This window comes from Falco rusticolus, chromosome 9 (genome assembly GCF_015220075.1).
Source record: "Falco rusticolus isolate bFalRus1 chromosome 9, bFalRus1.pri, whole genome shotgun sequence".
Taxonomy (NCBI): Eukaryota; Metazoa; Chordata; class Aves; order Falconiformes; family Falconidae; genus Falco; species Falco rusticolus.
Window position 1 is genome coordinate 1,315,251 of NC_051195.1, and position 14,148 is coordinate 1,329,398.

The 14,148-nt window shown below is 41.6% G+C and overlaps 1 protein-coding gene across 1 annotated transcript in view; it reads left to right on the forward strand.

Moving 5' to 3' along the window:
* TCERG1L (transcription elongation regulator 1 like) overlaps positions 1-14,148 on the forward strand; it is a 103,117-nt gene that overhangs the window by 71,819 nt on the left and 17,150 nt on the right. Inside the window, exons 7-9 of the mRNA XM_037401048.1 lie at positions 1,100-1,188; positions 5,026-5,180; positions 11,146-11,215. Coding sequence (XP_037256945.1) covers positions 1,100-1,188; positions 5,026-5,180; positions 11,146-11,215 — 314 coding nt within the window. The remainder of the gene's footprint in view (positions 1-1,099; positions 1,189-5,025; positions 5,181-11,145; positions 11,216-14,148) is intronic.

The following is a 14,148-nucleotide window of genomic DNA, read 5'->3' on the forward strand; positions in this document are numbered from 1 at the left end:
GGCACATTCCTATCACGCTGCTCTCTTCAGGCTCTCTGAAAGCAAACCTCCCCTGCCTACCAGGCGCTGCAGGTGTTCCCCACATTTGCAGCTGCATCGGTACTCAGGCACATTCCGTAGGGCTTTAAGTTATGAAATACTTTCAAGATGAAGACCTCTGAACATATGCTTTATTATTTTTTAATTAAGTACGTGCTTCTCATGTTTTGATACCGCATTGAGCTAGATCACTGCCTTCCTCCCCACACCTCCCCCTCGCAGTTCATTTCCGTAAGCTTCTACAATAAATAGCTGTTCTTCAGCTGGTAAAACACCGCCTGTGCTTGTCAGCGGTACCATACAGCCCTGCCGCCTTGTCTGCTGCTCCAGCCGTACAGGCAGCCTTACACAGAGCAACCCAGCCCTGTTGCAGGGGGGTTTGATGGAGGCAGCTGGTTCCCCTCCATCTCAGCAGGTTACTGCTGTCTGAAACCAGGGACGTTTGCTTTTGCCAGTGTTATTATGTCTTTGGGAAGTCCTAGAACTGCTGCGAAGTAAGCAGCTGGTGATGGCAGCACAGGTGCTGAGCTCTATGGAGCAGCATGTGCTCCCTGGGCTCGCTCAGCTGCTCCCATGCAAGTGATTCCCTTTGGTTCTTGCACTGCCTTATGCACTAGAGCTGGTACAAGTGCTTTGTTGCCATGTGTGCTACTCACCCACGCATGGCCTTCCCTGGGCAGTTCCCCACCATCCCCTGCACGCGCGGCTGCTTTGTGCGCAGGGCCTGAGGCACGCCGTAGTGGGAGCACCCTCCTGCCCACCCCTCGTTAGGATGGGCATCGCTCCCCACGCATCATTTCTGATGAGCCGGCTCTCCTCGTTATTGCAGTGCAGAGTTAGACCCGCTCTCCCAAGTGAGCTGTTGGTGTAAGTGGGTTGACATTTTTATTATTTCCTGTTTATCTGAGCTGTTCTCAAGGTATCTGGTTGTTCATAAAACCATGCGTGGAATAATGGCAGTAAGGGTGATCCACTTCCAGTTAAAGGGAGTGAGCAATTTGTATAACAATAACATCTACATCAGCTGTATTTGTTGACTAATCTCTATCTGTCTTTCAAGGATCATTCTTTCAAACTAGTAGATGAGGCTGTCAGCACATCCAATGGCAACAAGCCCGTGGCATCCACTCCAGTGCCAGGATCACCATGGTAAGCAAATGCAATCAGACCTGCTAGAAGCCATTCATCAGTGCCATTTCCCTGGCCAAACACGCATTACTGCTCTGGTACGTGGGGAAAATACACTACCCTGGGTGTTAAGTAGCAATGCTGGGTTCCTGTTCCAGCTTCCACTGGAGCTGTCCCTCATTAATCATGTACTTAAGGAAAATGTGGGGGGGTAGGTATAAACACAGCGTGAACCAGCTCCCTGGGGTCTGCAGGTAAGGGCTGTCTGCTGCGGAGCTCTGGCTCAGCTGGGGATCGGGTCTGGCAGGAGGCAACCAATGGTTTCCCCATCTGGTTTTGTGGGCGCGCATGATGCTTGGATGGATCAGAGAGGAACTACAAGATCCCTAAGAAACGTTCTTGCTTTGTAGGCCCAGATCCTATTTATCTCCTAGTTATTTCAGTGGCAGTGGGTGACTTGCTGGCTTGCAAGAATGGTGTTGATTTCAGGTTGTATCGCTGAAAATAGGTTGTGTCTCATAATCCAGTTTCCTGACCACGTTCCTGTCCAGGTAACTACATGCTGGGTAACTAAAGCTCATGTCATTTTTAAATGGATAAAAACTTTCTGTCCCAAACAGTTGACTAGAAGGAATTTTTACCTCCTTTACCCATATAATAATTAGTTTATACTTAATGGCTGACATCTACGGGATCTTTGGCTAAGGCACTCCACATAGGTATCAGCCATTATTTGTCATTATCATATTGTGCCATTTTGCAAGCCCGTGTTATAAGCACAGTCCGATGTCCTACTTAATTTCAACATCATAAATACACAATGTATATCAGTCGTCTTCTTGACAGTTGCTACTCCGTGGCGTAGTGCAGAGGAAGCATTTGAGTTCAGTGGTGTCATTAGCAGGTTGTGGTTTAATCTGTTCCTACAGAAAAGAGCCCTAGCCAGTGGTACCCCCAGAGGGATCTCACGGCACCCCCTCTTCTCCAGCAGCAATGGCTGAGTGGTCAATGGGCATCTGATACCTCCACTCTCAGACCCAGACTTGTGATGTTTTAATCCATAAGGAGAAACCTTACACTTCTGGGTTTCCAGAAGTTGAACAGAGGACTGTTTAGTGACCCAGTTGGTACTTCAGGTGTGAGAAAAGGCATCCAGATCTCTTCCTTGGGACCAGAGGGAGAGGGGCATAGTGCTCATACTGACAGTTCTCCTGTGTTCTGAGTTGACAACATCTTGTTGTCTGTCCCATGGATTTTGATGGAAAATGGGGCATATCTGTAGGGTGCTTCAAGCAGTTTATGAATTTTTCTGATAGGTTGAAACTACATATACAACACAAGTCCAAAAAACCATGAATTTACTTCAACCCATAGGGTGGCTTACTCCTGCTGGACCCACGGTTGATGTGACATCACCAAGCACATGTCAGAGTAGGTAGACTATGCTTCTTAATGGCAGAGAAATATTCAGGAAAGTTATCAGACCTTATCTATGTTATGAAATAAAAAAACCCTACCAACCTAATATCATCACCTTGTGCCCTTACTCATTTTTAAGTTAAAATTTTCTAAAGGGAAACATGAAAAATATCTGCATTTCCAGTTTATGCTCTGTGACTGAAACAAAATACCATGCGTCCCCTGTGGATAATTGAAACCGTTACTGTACCAGAGGAACAGGTGACATGTTACTCGGGGAAAGGGACATTAATTTTAAATTAAATGTCAAATTATATTAGTCATGGAAAAGTGAAGAGGTGTCACAAGGGATCCCAGAGTTTCTAACCTGTGGTGATAACACGCAAGACCTAGCGATACTCAGTGATTAATGAGCACCATCAACATCTGTGCGCATGGCTGGAGGAGCAGTGAGCACAGCAGCGTACCAACAGAGACAAACCACACATTTCCAAACCCACTGGTTGCAATGTCTTCAACAGTCCTGTGTGCATGGGGTAGCACTGCAGATCCCGAATGAGGTGCTGGTTTCACGTTTACCATCATTTGATACTCATTCCCCAAGTGGTTCAAATTCTGTGGTGTGCTTACTTGCCAAGGAAAGAAATTACGGCAAGGGGCACTTCGAAGCAGCTGTTTACTCCTGGGCAGGGTTGAGCCTGTGTCCTGACTGTAATTTGAGTATTTAATTAAAACGTAACAATAACCCATTTGTATTAATCAGCTAAGTGTGTTGTCTTCACATAAATGCCTGGATTTTTTTTCCCCCCTTCCTTCTGGGACAGCTGTGCTCTTGGTTTGGGAGAGCTCCTGTAGAAGTCCCTCTTGGTGTGTTCTGTAGAAGAGGCCCAGAGCTGGTGGGTCCATGTTTCTGGGAGAACAGAGGTTCCTGTAGCTCCAAGGTACAAAGTGAGAAGTCACAACTATACCTAACTGTTGCCAAACAGGATTAGAGCATCTGATTTGCGAGGCGGTTTTGTGATCCAAAATATTTGTGCATTAAAGTAAACAAAATTTATCACAACTGTGTCACTGAATCCAGGGTGCCAAAACTTCCATAGGGTCTAAGTAGGACTGAAGTCCACAGCTGGGTTTGTACAACCAGTTTTGGGCTCCTGTTCATAGGGAGAACATTTAACTCTACTGAACATACTTACTGTGATGTCCAGGCTCAGTAACACACACCGAGCTGCTCCTGGCACCCTGCAGCTCCCTCCATGGTTTCATACAGAGGTTGCTTGGTTTTCATTGCATGGTTGGGCAAGATCAATGGTCATGACTTACCAGCGGTGCACAGGGTATGTCGATTATCTTATTATAGTACGCTGTAGTGATGGAGCGTTTTTCGTATTTGCAGTCTTTTACCCAGACCAAACCCTTTTTTAACCAGTTTTATTCCCTGCTTTTAAAAACAATCATCAAAGCTTCTAATGATAAGATTTGTTCCTTCCAGGTATTTATGCTTCAGAGGCACCAACATTTTCCCATTATAAGTGTATGTGTGTGTGAGGGAGTTGGAGTAGGTGCTTGATGTTTGTTAGTTTTCATTACGATTCAGGAAGGGCGGGCTTGAGACAAATATTCTGTTTGTTTATTTACACATAGATTTAGGGAAGTACAACTTGAGGTTTTTGAATGTCTGTTAAGGATGGTGTGATACTTATTTTCATATTATTTTAGCTGTTTTAAAATGAATGTCAGGATAAAATGTTAAGCTGCAGTCATGCATATTTTAACTGACCAAGTCATGAGGCTGTGATTTCCATGGCATCACTTGGTCGTGTTTTTTTAAATTTGAATCAAATCTCATAAAAATCAGCCTAAAGTTTTGTGGCAGGCTTCTGCGGTGGCCAGTTGTACCTATCCAGTGCAGAGCACAGTGGGAGCCGGCTGGGATGCCCTGGGGATGCTGTAGGGATGCCCCTGGGATGCTGTGGTTACATCTCCTCCTACCAGCAGAGCTGGGTAAGGCTCCCGTGGCTGCCTGCCAGCAGCAGGCACAGCCCTGGCCTGTGGGCATCGAGGCTGTGGCCACATAGCCCCGCTGCCCAGGCTTCTGCTGCTTGCTGCCTCAGCCACGGCTTTACAACGTGACGTATATTTTCCTGTGGCTCCTTTTGCCGTGAGCACCACAGTGTTCCTCTTCTCCTGGTTCTTTTTCCCTTCCGTGATAGAACATTTCACCTGCTGCTATTCTGGGGGTTGTTTAGACCATTCCTATGACATTTTATTGATAAGGGAAGAGCCACTCCAGCCAAGGTGACTGGTGTGGGCTGGCAGGGTCTGGCCAAGGGGAGCCTCACCCACACATGGTAGAGATGCAATGAGCCAGCTGTGGGTTACTTTCTTGTTCGTGGGTGTATCTGATATTATCTAAGCATAGTTTATCACTTGGAATAGGTGTGTAGTCTGGACTGGAGATGACCGGGTCTTCTTCTTCAACCCTACAATGCAGCTGTCAGTCTGGGAGAAGCCGGTGGACCTGAAGCACCGCGGCGACATAAACCGGATCATCGAGGATCCTCCTCACAAGCGCAAGCTGGAAGCTGCAGCAAGTAACTAAAGCCCTGTGATTATTTGCCTCTATTTAAACTCAAATATGGAATGAAACTTGGTCGCTAAATACTTTCAGTGAAAGTTTGATAACCGTAATTAGAGTGAGTTTTCTTTTGAGATTTCATATAAAATATTGTGTTAGAATTGACGTTTATTGCAAAATCCTTATTTTCACTGAAATGCTTAGCTGGGGGATAGAGCGTTCTCATTAATAGCAATGAAGAAACAGGTGGCTTCTTATACTGGATGAATCTCTGATGTATAAAATACATCTCGGAAGATGCTGTCTTTATTATTACACTTATTTCCAAGATGTACATTAGGAATGCATTACCAATGCGTTATTCAGCTGTTACACAAAAGCAGATACTCCGTAGCTAATGATTACCCAATCAAATTGTAGAGGCAGGGGAAAAGTCCTGGTAGTAAAACTCTTAATGAGTGCTAAAAGGTTTGGTGGAAACATGGGTGCTTCCATCTAAACATGACCCTGCCACCTTCTAAACACTGTGATTCCTGAAGAGGAAAGTTGTGCCTAAAGAACACACTGATCTGCAGGAATACAATTTGAGTGGTTCAAAATATAGTTTAAAAGACACCCCTTGGCTTGTCAAGTGATCCAAGGTGCTTGCTACCTGGTCCTCCCCAAGATGGCTGGTTCATGGAGGCAGTTCTCCCAGCCAGACTTTTCCATCCCATGCCCCTCACCATGCCTTCTTTTTTCCTGCCACACGTACCTTAGTTGTTCAGTCCACATTTGGTCTGTGCTGGTGACCAGTCCAGGAGCAGCCCAGCCTGTCAGCCTGTGCTTGCCAGTGCGGTAATGGCCTCCATAGTTTGTTCCACACATTTTTCTCCAAAGTTTATGTTTCACCAGTTTTTGTGGACTCCCTGTTACATGCCATGTCGATGCTCCTTTTATTTCCTGATGCTTTATGTTGGCTTTCACATGGGAACGGTGTCGGTAAGACCTGGTGTTACCGGGAGGACGTGTGGACGCGTGGCACTCATTCAAAATGCTGCTTGTGTTGATGAGCTGCTTGTAATTCTTGAATATTCTGCTTTGCAGCTGTTTCAGTGAGTGGAGAGCTCCTTCGGCTGGTGCTTGTTCTTTAGTGGTGAGGTCTAAAAAAATGGAGGGGGAAACAAAATGGAGACTTTTGTCATTCTTTTAAAGTGTAGTATTTTATAACTAAAAGTAAGGTAGCCCTGCCAGTTTAGTGAGGTGACCTGCCTTTTTTCACCCAGGTCATGGGGGACTGTAACATATGCTTTCATCCATGGGCACCGCTCCTAATTAACTGCTGCAGAACAGGAGCTGTGAACGTGCATTTGTGGACTTGAGACACTAGGTCTGCAGGTAGATGAAAATGAGTGATAATCAGGATTTATGTTGTCAGTATTAGCAAAAGTTGGCTGAAAAAAAGCCACAGGAATGTTTTCTATTAGTGTAGTCCTTATTGACATACAATGCCATTACATTTTTCAATATACATTGCAATTGTCAGATGCTTGTGTGTGTATATACATAAATATATACACAAATTTTGTATATGGCTTGAATAACTTCAGCTGTATATCTAATAATGCCAAAGTGTATCTGCTGAAGTTCATTCTACAGGAGAGAAATATAGTATATGTTTTCTATTACAGGATATATTGAAATATCAACTAATTAATGACAAGGGGGAATGATGGCCAAAACCAAAACTGAGGGTTGTTGTTCATGGTCTATAATTAATTAACGAGAAGACTCTAAAGTCATTGTTAAAATGTGCCACTTCAAAAATCCATTTTTTGCTGTGTGTTCCATCCTTTTTATTTATTATCTGTATGTACCATGAAGATTTGATTCATGCACCAGTTTCTTTATGACCATGGTTTTCATTGTTGCTAATAGTCTTAATCTTCCTTGATATAATTGGGACCTGCAGTTGCTCAGTATTTGAGACAGTCAGGTTATAATTAGTATATATTAGCTGCTAAGGTGAAAGGAATTATTTGTTACCATTTCTCTTAGCTTGGAATCTCGAGTAAATAAATAACACAAATGAGCTGTGTGTTTGCAGCAATGGCTGCCAAATTTATTTAGCTTAGTTGCTGCTGCTGAGTTTTAATTAGGATTTTTAAATCAAAGGCACAAAAAAAGTTGGCAAGCATAGTTATTCATGGGGCCCTACAGGTTATCTGTGCATCACTCAACTGAAAGATCAAGTGCATTTATAACTTAGGCATAAATGATAAATTACTCATTTATCAATTCCTCCTCCTCCACAAAGTATAAGTTCTTAGGGAGATTGATGAAGGTGCCGTGGCTCTTCACTAATGGGTTCCCATCAGGCCATCCTGTGGAGTTGGAGAGGAGAGGCAGCTCCTCCTGTGCCTCCGGAGTGGCTGCACGGTGCGGGGTCCAGAGCAGCTCTTGGCCAGCACCACCGAGCCCCTCCGACAGGGACCTCACCGGGGCAGGGTGACCGCTGGGCAGAGCAGGCGAGGCCAGGGCAGCGGGGGCATTTCTGGGGCTTTCACACCTCCATCGTCCATGTTGCCTGGCGGCAGCGTGTGCCATCTGGTGACAGCTCTCTCTTCTTGTCCCTGACTGTTGTTACTCCTCTGCCTCCGTATGCTCACAGACTGACCATAATAACCCTATTTCCACTCAAAGATTCCTTGAAATCCTTGTCTTATTGCAATGGAGAAAACCATTTTTATCTATTCCTATTCCTTCACCAGCTCAAATGGTTTGTCTGGTTGTTTAGGCTGAGGAAGTTATTTTTTCAGTTAATTAAAAGAAAACTGACATTCTGGCTACAGAAAATGGCATGTCGATTCATAGCTGGTATGTTCCCTATTCAAAACCAGTTACAATTTGGTTTATTCTCTTCTCACAAATATTTTGGACCCCTTAACATTCAGACAAAACCATGAAGCATGGTCTCTAGAAATAAGGTAAAGCTTATTATATATATATATTATATATTTTATATATATATATAAAATGTATACTTTGTCTATTATTTATTATTATTTTAAATCTTAGAGTAAACTCCTGGCTTACGTGTGACGCATACTCTTTACAAGTCTGCAGATCAGATTTTTGTGTGTGGCCGATGGATTGATAGTGCTTTACCTCACCTGCTAAATGCCGGTGTTCCCTCTTTGTTCTGGAAAATGAACTGGAATTCATGACATGGCTGGGATTAGCTGAATGATTTCATTAATCAGCACTAAGCCTGATAGACCATCAGATTGGGGCAGTGCTCCGCTTCATGATTTCATGGAAAGATTACTGTCAAGTGATATTCTTCCTGAAAGCTTTAAATCAATTATTAGATTTTGCGCTTGGCTGCCTGTCTTCCCTTTCAAAGTCAGTTCATAATCCTACCAAAGGTCCAGCGGTGTGATGTGATTCAGTAGGCTCCTGAGTGAGAGTACAGATACCATTTGTCATGTTTTACTGAGTTTTCCATTGCACAGAAATTCTAAGTGATGATGCTGACTCTGATCTTGTCCCATTTATCCAAGTCAGTAGACCCACAGCAGTCATTCCTGCAGGCAAAGCGAGAAGGATGTGGTGTCCCTCCCTCAGGGGGCTGTCACTGCTGTCTGGGAGAACCTGAGGTGTCTCAGGAACCGGTGGATGGAAGTAAACCCTGAAATCAGGGTGTATTGCATGAGTTCTTTTACCTGAAGGCTGTATGGTAGCTAACGTTTGGTTTTATAAATGCCCGGTTCAAATTTTTTTCACAGAAAAACTTAGAAGTTATATATCCTTTTCAGAATTCTGTGAAAGGCCTTGTTGTAAGATGACTTCAAATTTGAGTGTTGTTGTAGAAGCACAGACCTATGGAATGGTTTGGGTTGGAAGGGACCTTAATAGTCATTTCGTTCCACTCCCCTGCCAGGGGCAGGGCCCCCTCCCCCCAGCCCAGGCTCTCCCAGCCCCATCCAGCCTGGCCTTGAGCACTGCCAGGGATGGGGCACCCGCAACTTCATCATCACCACCGTCATCATCACCAGTGAGTTTGCTCTTGTCCTGTGGAAATGTCAAAGAGGAAAGGCTCGTTGCCTTGGCCAGACTTCTCACCGCTTGCTTGCTTTAGTAAAAGAACGTCCCATCAGGCTTCGTAACGTCTGAGCATATCACGACATACGTCCTTTAGCCAGCTCTGGAAAGGCTGTCTGTGGCGTGTGGCAAACGCAGGAGGTGCCCCACCAGGCATGGCTTTTCCTTTTCTTTAATAGAGGTGAATTTGGTAGGAACAGGTTTATGCTTGCCCAGCCACCTTTAACTTCATTGCTCTGGGAAAACACCACCGATTACTCTTGCAATTACATATTATTACCTTCAGATTTCATTAAAATTAAGACCACTGCTGCCTCCACAGGTTGTTCAACTCCTGATTAGTAGCTTTATAATATATCTGTTGAATTACTTCCACCTTCTGAGTTTACATGTCATTTTTCCTATTTCTTTGTATTTTTAATGGGGTATCCCAAAGAAGAATTTACCAAGAAGAGGTAATGCCTACAGTGAAGTTTTGTTTATTTAAAACATTATTAAATTAATTTCTGTATTCATAACGATCATGTATTGTCAGGAATGTTGAGCTCGAACTGTTCTTATTTTGGACTGCCATTAATTTTTCCTTATTCTCATTTAAAGTTCTAGTTAGTAAAGCGTTCATTTGCACCTGCTTTGTGTTTCCTCCTCATGTGGTCTCTGTTCCTGGTCTTCCAATGCTGCAACGTTACAGCTGCTGTTTGTTTCTTATTGTTCTTTTTGCAGTGATTTAGTGTGCACTTTGTTCAAGCACTTAGTACAAATAAAAGGTAACATTTGCTGAAAGCATACTGATAAACATGTAATTTCCCTAAAATAAGGAAACAAAATGATCTAAGAACAAGATTCTTAAATTGAAACTCGAAGTAAATGGCCAAATTTCTTTTAACTTCAGTGATACTAAGATTGGACCCATTTTCTGGCATATGTCATGGAGTTTCATCTGATTTCAGTGAGATCAGATCTCATCATATCAAGTTATTCAAACCTTTTATCTTCATAACCTAAGTTCAATTTTATATTTTTTTAATTTATTTTTTCATAGTTTCATCAATAGCAAGATATGTCTTCACCAGTCTAGTACAAAGAGGCAGAGGTTTGGTGTTTCTGATATTCCCAACAATTATGAACCACATACTATTTAATAATTATATTTCTCAGCGAATTCCTGCTGAACTACTGAAGCGTCCCCAACACAGACCAAACACTGGATGGACATGACTTCTGGTGGTCTGTTCATTTGAATTTTGAAAAAAATTGCAGTTTGTATATGTGAAAAACAAATAATTTTCAAAATTAAATATCTGTTCCATATGCTTCATATTCTGACAATGCAACCTCAGAGTCCTTCAAGGGTAGGTGTCTAGGTGAAACCAGGAGTGTAACGTTGCCTTGGAGCTATTCCGCAACATCAGGAGTGTGGAGGTTGTTGGTATCTCCATAGCCTTGTTATACTTGTGGTTGCTTTTCTGGTAAATCAGCATTATATTTGCTTATTTAGAAAGATGATTGGGCTAAGGAGGCAAGTTCTGGTGTGAGTTAGCACTACCGAATCCTTCTGAAATAATTTTGCAGGGATCTCTTTGTAGTTGCATTTTTAAGGGAAGGGAGGAGGGAGTATCAGATGAAGCAGTAAGAAGGTTTAAAACAATTATGTCATAAATGAACAATGTGTAATTTTTCAGAATGAAAATGTTTGGTTTTATTGCTATCACTTTTGTTTGGATGAAGGCAGTTCTGAGGATCTGATGAAATATGTGTTATTTTTAAAAGACTCTGTGGAGAGTGAATAATAGTACATACCTGAGCAGCGGCCAAAGACAAGAAATGAAAGATTAATTTGAGGAATATGTATTCCCATTTATCTAGTTCAAATCTAATAACTATTTATTTCTTTTTAGCAGAAAAATGTGTTAGTTCTTGTCCAGGGGATGAAAATGATGATCTTAGCATCAAAACTAAGAGAAATAAGTAAGTTCTAAAGTTTACTTATCTATATGTAATGTTGGGAAGCTAACATCTGGTACAAATAAGTGCAAAGAGAAATACAATTCTCTTCTGTGTGGGTAACTACACCAGTAAATTATGAGAGTCATTCCTGAGGTGTCCAATCTTCATAAAACTCCATGATTCTCTGTAATCTGTTTGCCATGAATGTCATCCATTTTTGTCTAAGTAACTCTTACTTACTTTTAAATGGTTAAAACCAGACTGTAACAATATGCATTTATTTCAAAGACATTGCATAAAAGCTTTATCTTTATGGAAGTGAAGAGGATTATTTATTATTTTTTTGTCACTGGTGTCAGGGTTTCCAAGCTACCGGCTCAGAAATGTAAGCAGGCATTTCTGTCATGGTGCTTTTATTTGACCTTTATCACCACGTGTGTTTCAAATTTTCAAGAAGCAATAGCCAAAACCCCACGTGCCAAATAAGCAACTCCTTCACCCTTTGCCAAAACAGCAAAAAAATGAAGCAAACAGTTCTGTCGTAAAGAGTGCCTTAAGAAACATTTCATTCCATTTAACCTTTGGCCAGGAACCGCAGATAACATTAGCGGTTCATGCAGGCTGGCTATGATTAAGATACTAGTTAGGACCATTGAAAAAGTAAATCTGTAGAATAAATCTGCATAGACAGTGTGTTATATTTCTGAAGGCATTGTGACGAGCATGCTAAATTTTTGTATTTTCCAACTGAATACATTGAAGATAATTTTTTTCTCTCTTCTATCGCCATTCTTCTTATCCTATGACATTGGATGGTTCTTTTGACCTTGTTAAGAATTTCTGTAGATTTGTTTTATTATGAAGGAAGGATAAGATACTGCCGAGTTTAATACTCAGGCTATTTGAACATTTACTGTTTGATATAAAGAGTATATTTACACTTTATATATACTAACGATGTACTTTTACTATTTATGTAATATTTAGTAAATATTACTTAAACAGTGTAAAAATGTATATTTAGTATAAAATGTTTAGGACCGCTTTAATTGACGTCAGTGGGTCTGACAATAATGGGACAGTATTATGACCTGTGCGTAGAAGGGGATATTTTCCCTGTGCTATTAAGGCAATCGCCTTTGGTGGTTGGTTGAGAAAATATGAAAACGTCTTTCCATTAATGTACATAAATACAGTTCTAAACCTCCAGAAGCTTGTTCATAGAACTTGCACATTTGCCAAGATTGCTGTATCAGAGTATTCTGGGGCATGCTCTGCCATGTGTTGGAAGGTCAGGGAGTGCCTTTTTCACTGTCTATTGTGAGCAAGGAATCTTGTCTCATCTTCATTGGGTTCCCATGACTGACTTGAAAGTGGTTTCCATGACTTATCCACTTGAAAGACTAACTTTGGGGGTTTTAGTCTCGTATCTTCTTTACACTCAAAAGGACATTGTCAACATTCTAAGCCCCAAATATGGACCGTCTTTTTATATATTTGCAAAATTTATCTTTTATTATTTTAATTTACTTGCAGAAATACATTTTTTGTATGCATATTTACACACACATCCCTCCTCCAAAGCAGATAGGTAAATACAGTTCAAGCTGGGCAATCTCAGCCCATCGCTGAGCTGCTGCATGCCTCTCCTGCCTTAATGCATTTTAGCATCTTTCTTGTGGTATATATTTATAGATACATAGGTACATGTATATACATATAGAAGTGTAAATCACACAGCCATCCAGCTAAAAGAGCAATCCTGTCAGAAATCCCGCAGCATGGTGGCAGGTACCTCTGATTTCCAGCAGTGTTTGCTGCGGTATGGGCAGCAAAGCAGTGCTGCAGTGTCCACTGATGCTGCCAAGGTATCTCGCATGGAAAAGAGCATTTGTGGGATGGGAAGGCATCCTTTGGGTCTTGAAAAGGTCGTTTGAGTGATAGGCAGCACAAACTACTCTCAGCTGTGACTTTATGCCACAAAAGTTAAATAGCATGTTATAATGAATGTACATCACCTGCTGTTTATGTTACATTTGTCTTTATATTATGCTACATTTATGTATGGCATAACAAATAATACAGCTTTTATCATACTTGAGATATGTGGCAAGATATTAGTTGAGAGGATGTTTAAAGCTCTGAGAGCCCTATCATAAGTTCTATTTAAAAAAATAAATCTTTAGATCAGTAGGAACTAATTCTTATTTGTGAAGTATTTGGTCAATTGCTCCTCTGAAAGTCGAGGGCAGCATTCACATAACAAACAAGTGAGCTTTGGCTGGCAACACAGCATTTTCTCAAACTTCTTTGTGACAATCCCAATTCCCCAGAAGTTTGACCTGTCACCGAAAAGCCATAAAATGTTTATTTTTTCTGTCAGCAGAACATACATCTGCAAATTACTGTGTGATTTCTACCGCCACTTTGAATTTTAAATTATCTTCTAGAACATGTGAAGATCTGATGTTCTGCTTTTTTACCCTGAAACAGTGGCAGAATATAGAGGTTCATTGAGGGACCTTAAACTACTGACATTTTACTAAAGAAATGCAGTCTAAATGCTTGTTTAAATGTATTTATATTAGACTGTAGCTAACAGTTCATGACATAAAGAAGTAAAATATCATAGGGTTTTAATTTCAAACTAGAATTTAGTTATCCTCAGGATGAAAATACTGTATAAACTCATTTGCTATATTAAGATTGTTTTATGAATGTGATTGAGGCATCCCAATGGAGATTGCATGGTACTGTCCCAGCTGGGTGTCCACTGCAGTGGGCAACCTTCCATCACCGCAGCTGAGCCCTGGGGATGGTTCTTTGCACAGCAGCTAAAATCACTGCCACCATCAGTGTTTGGAACTGATATTATGGTTTCTAAGTGCGATGGGTCTCAGTTGCATACATCTGTGTGTGTCTGGATTAGTCAGCCAAAAGTGGGACTGATTTTA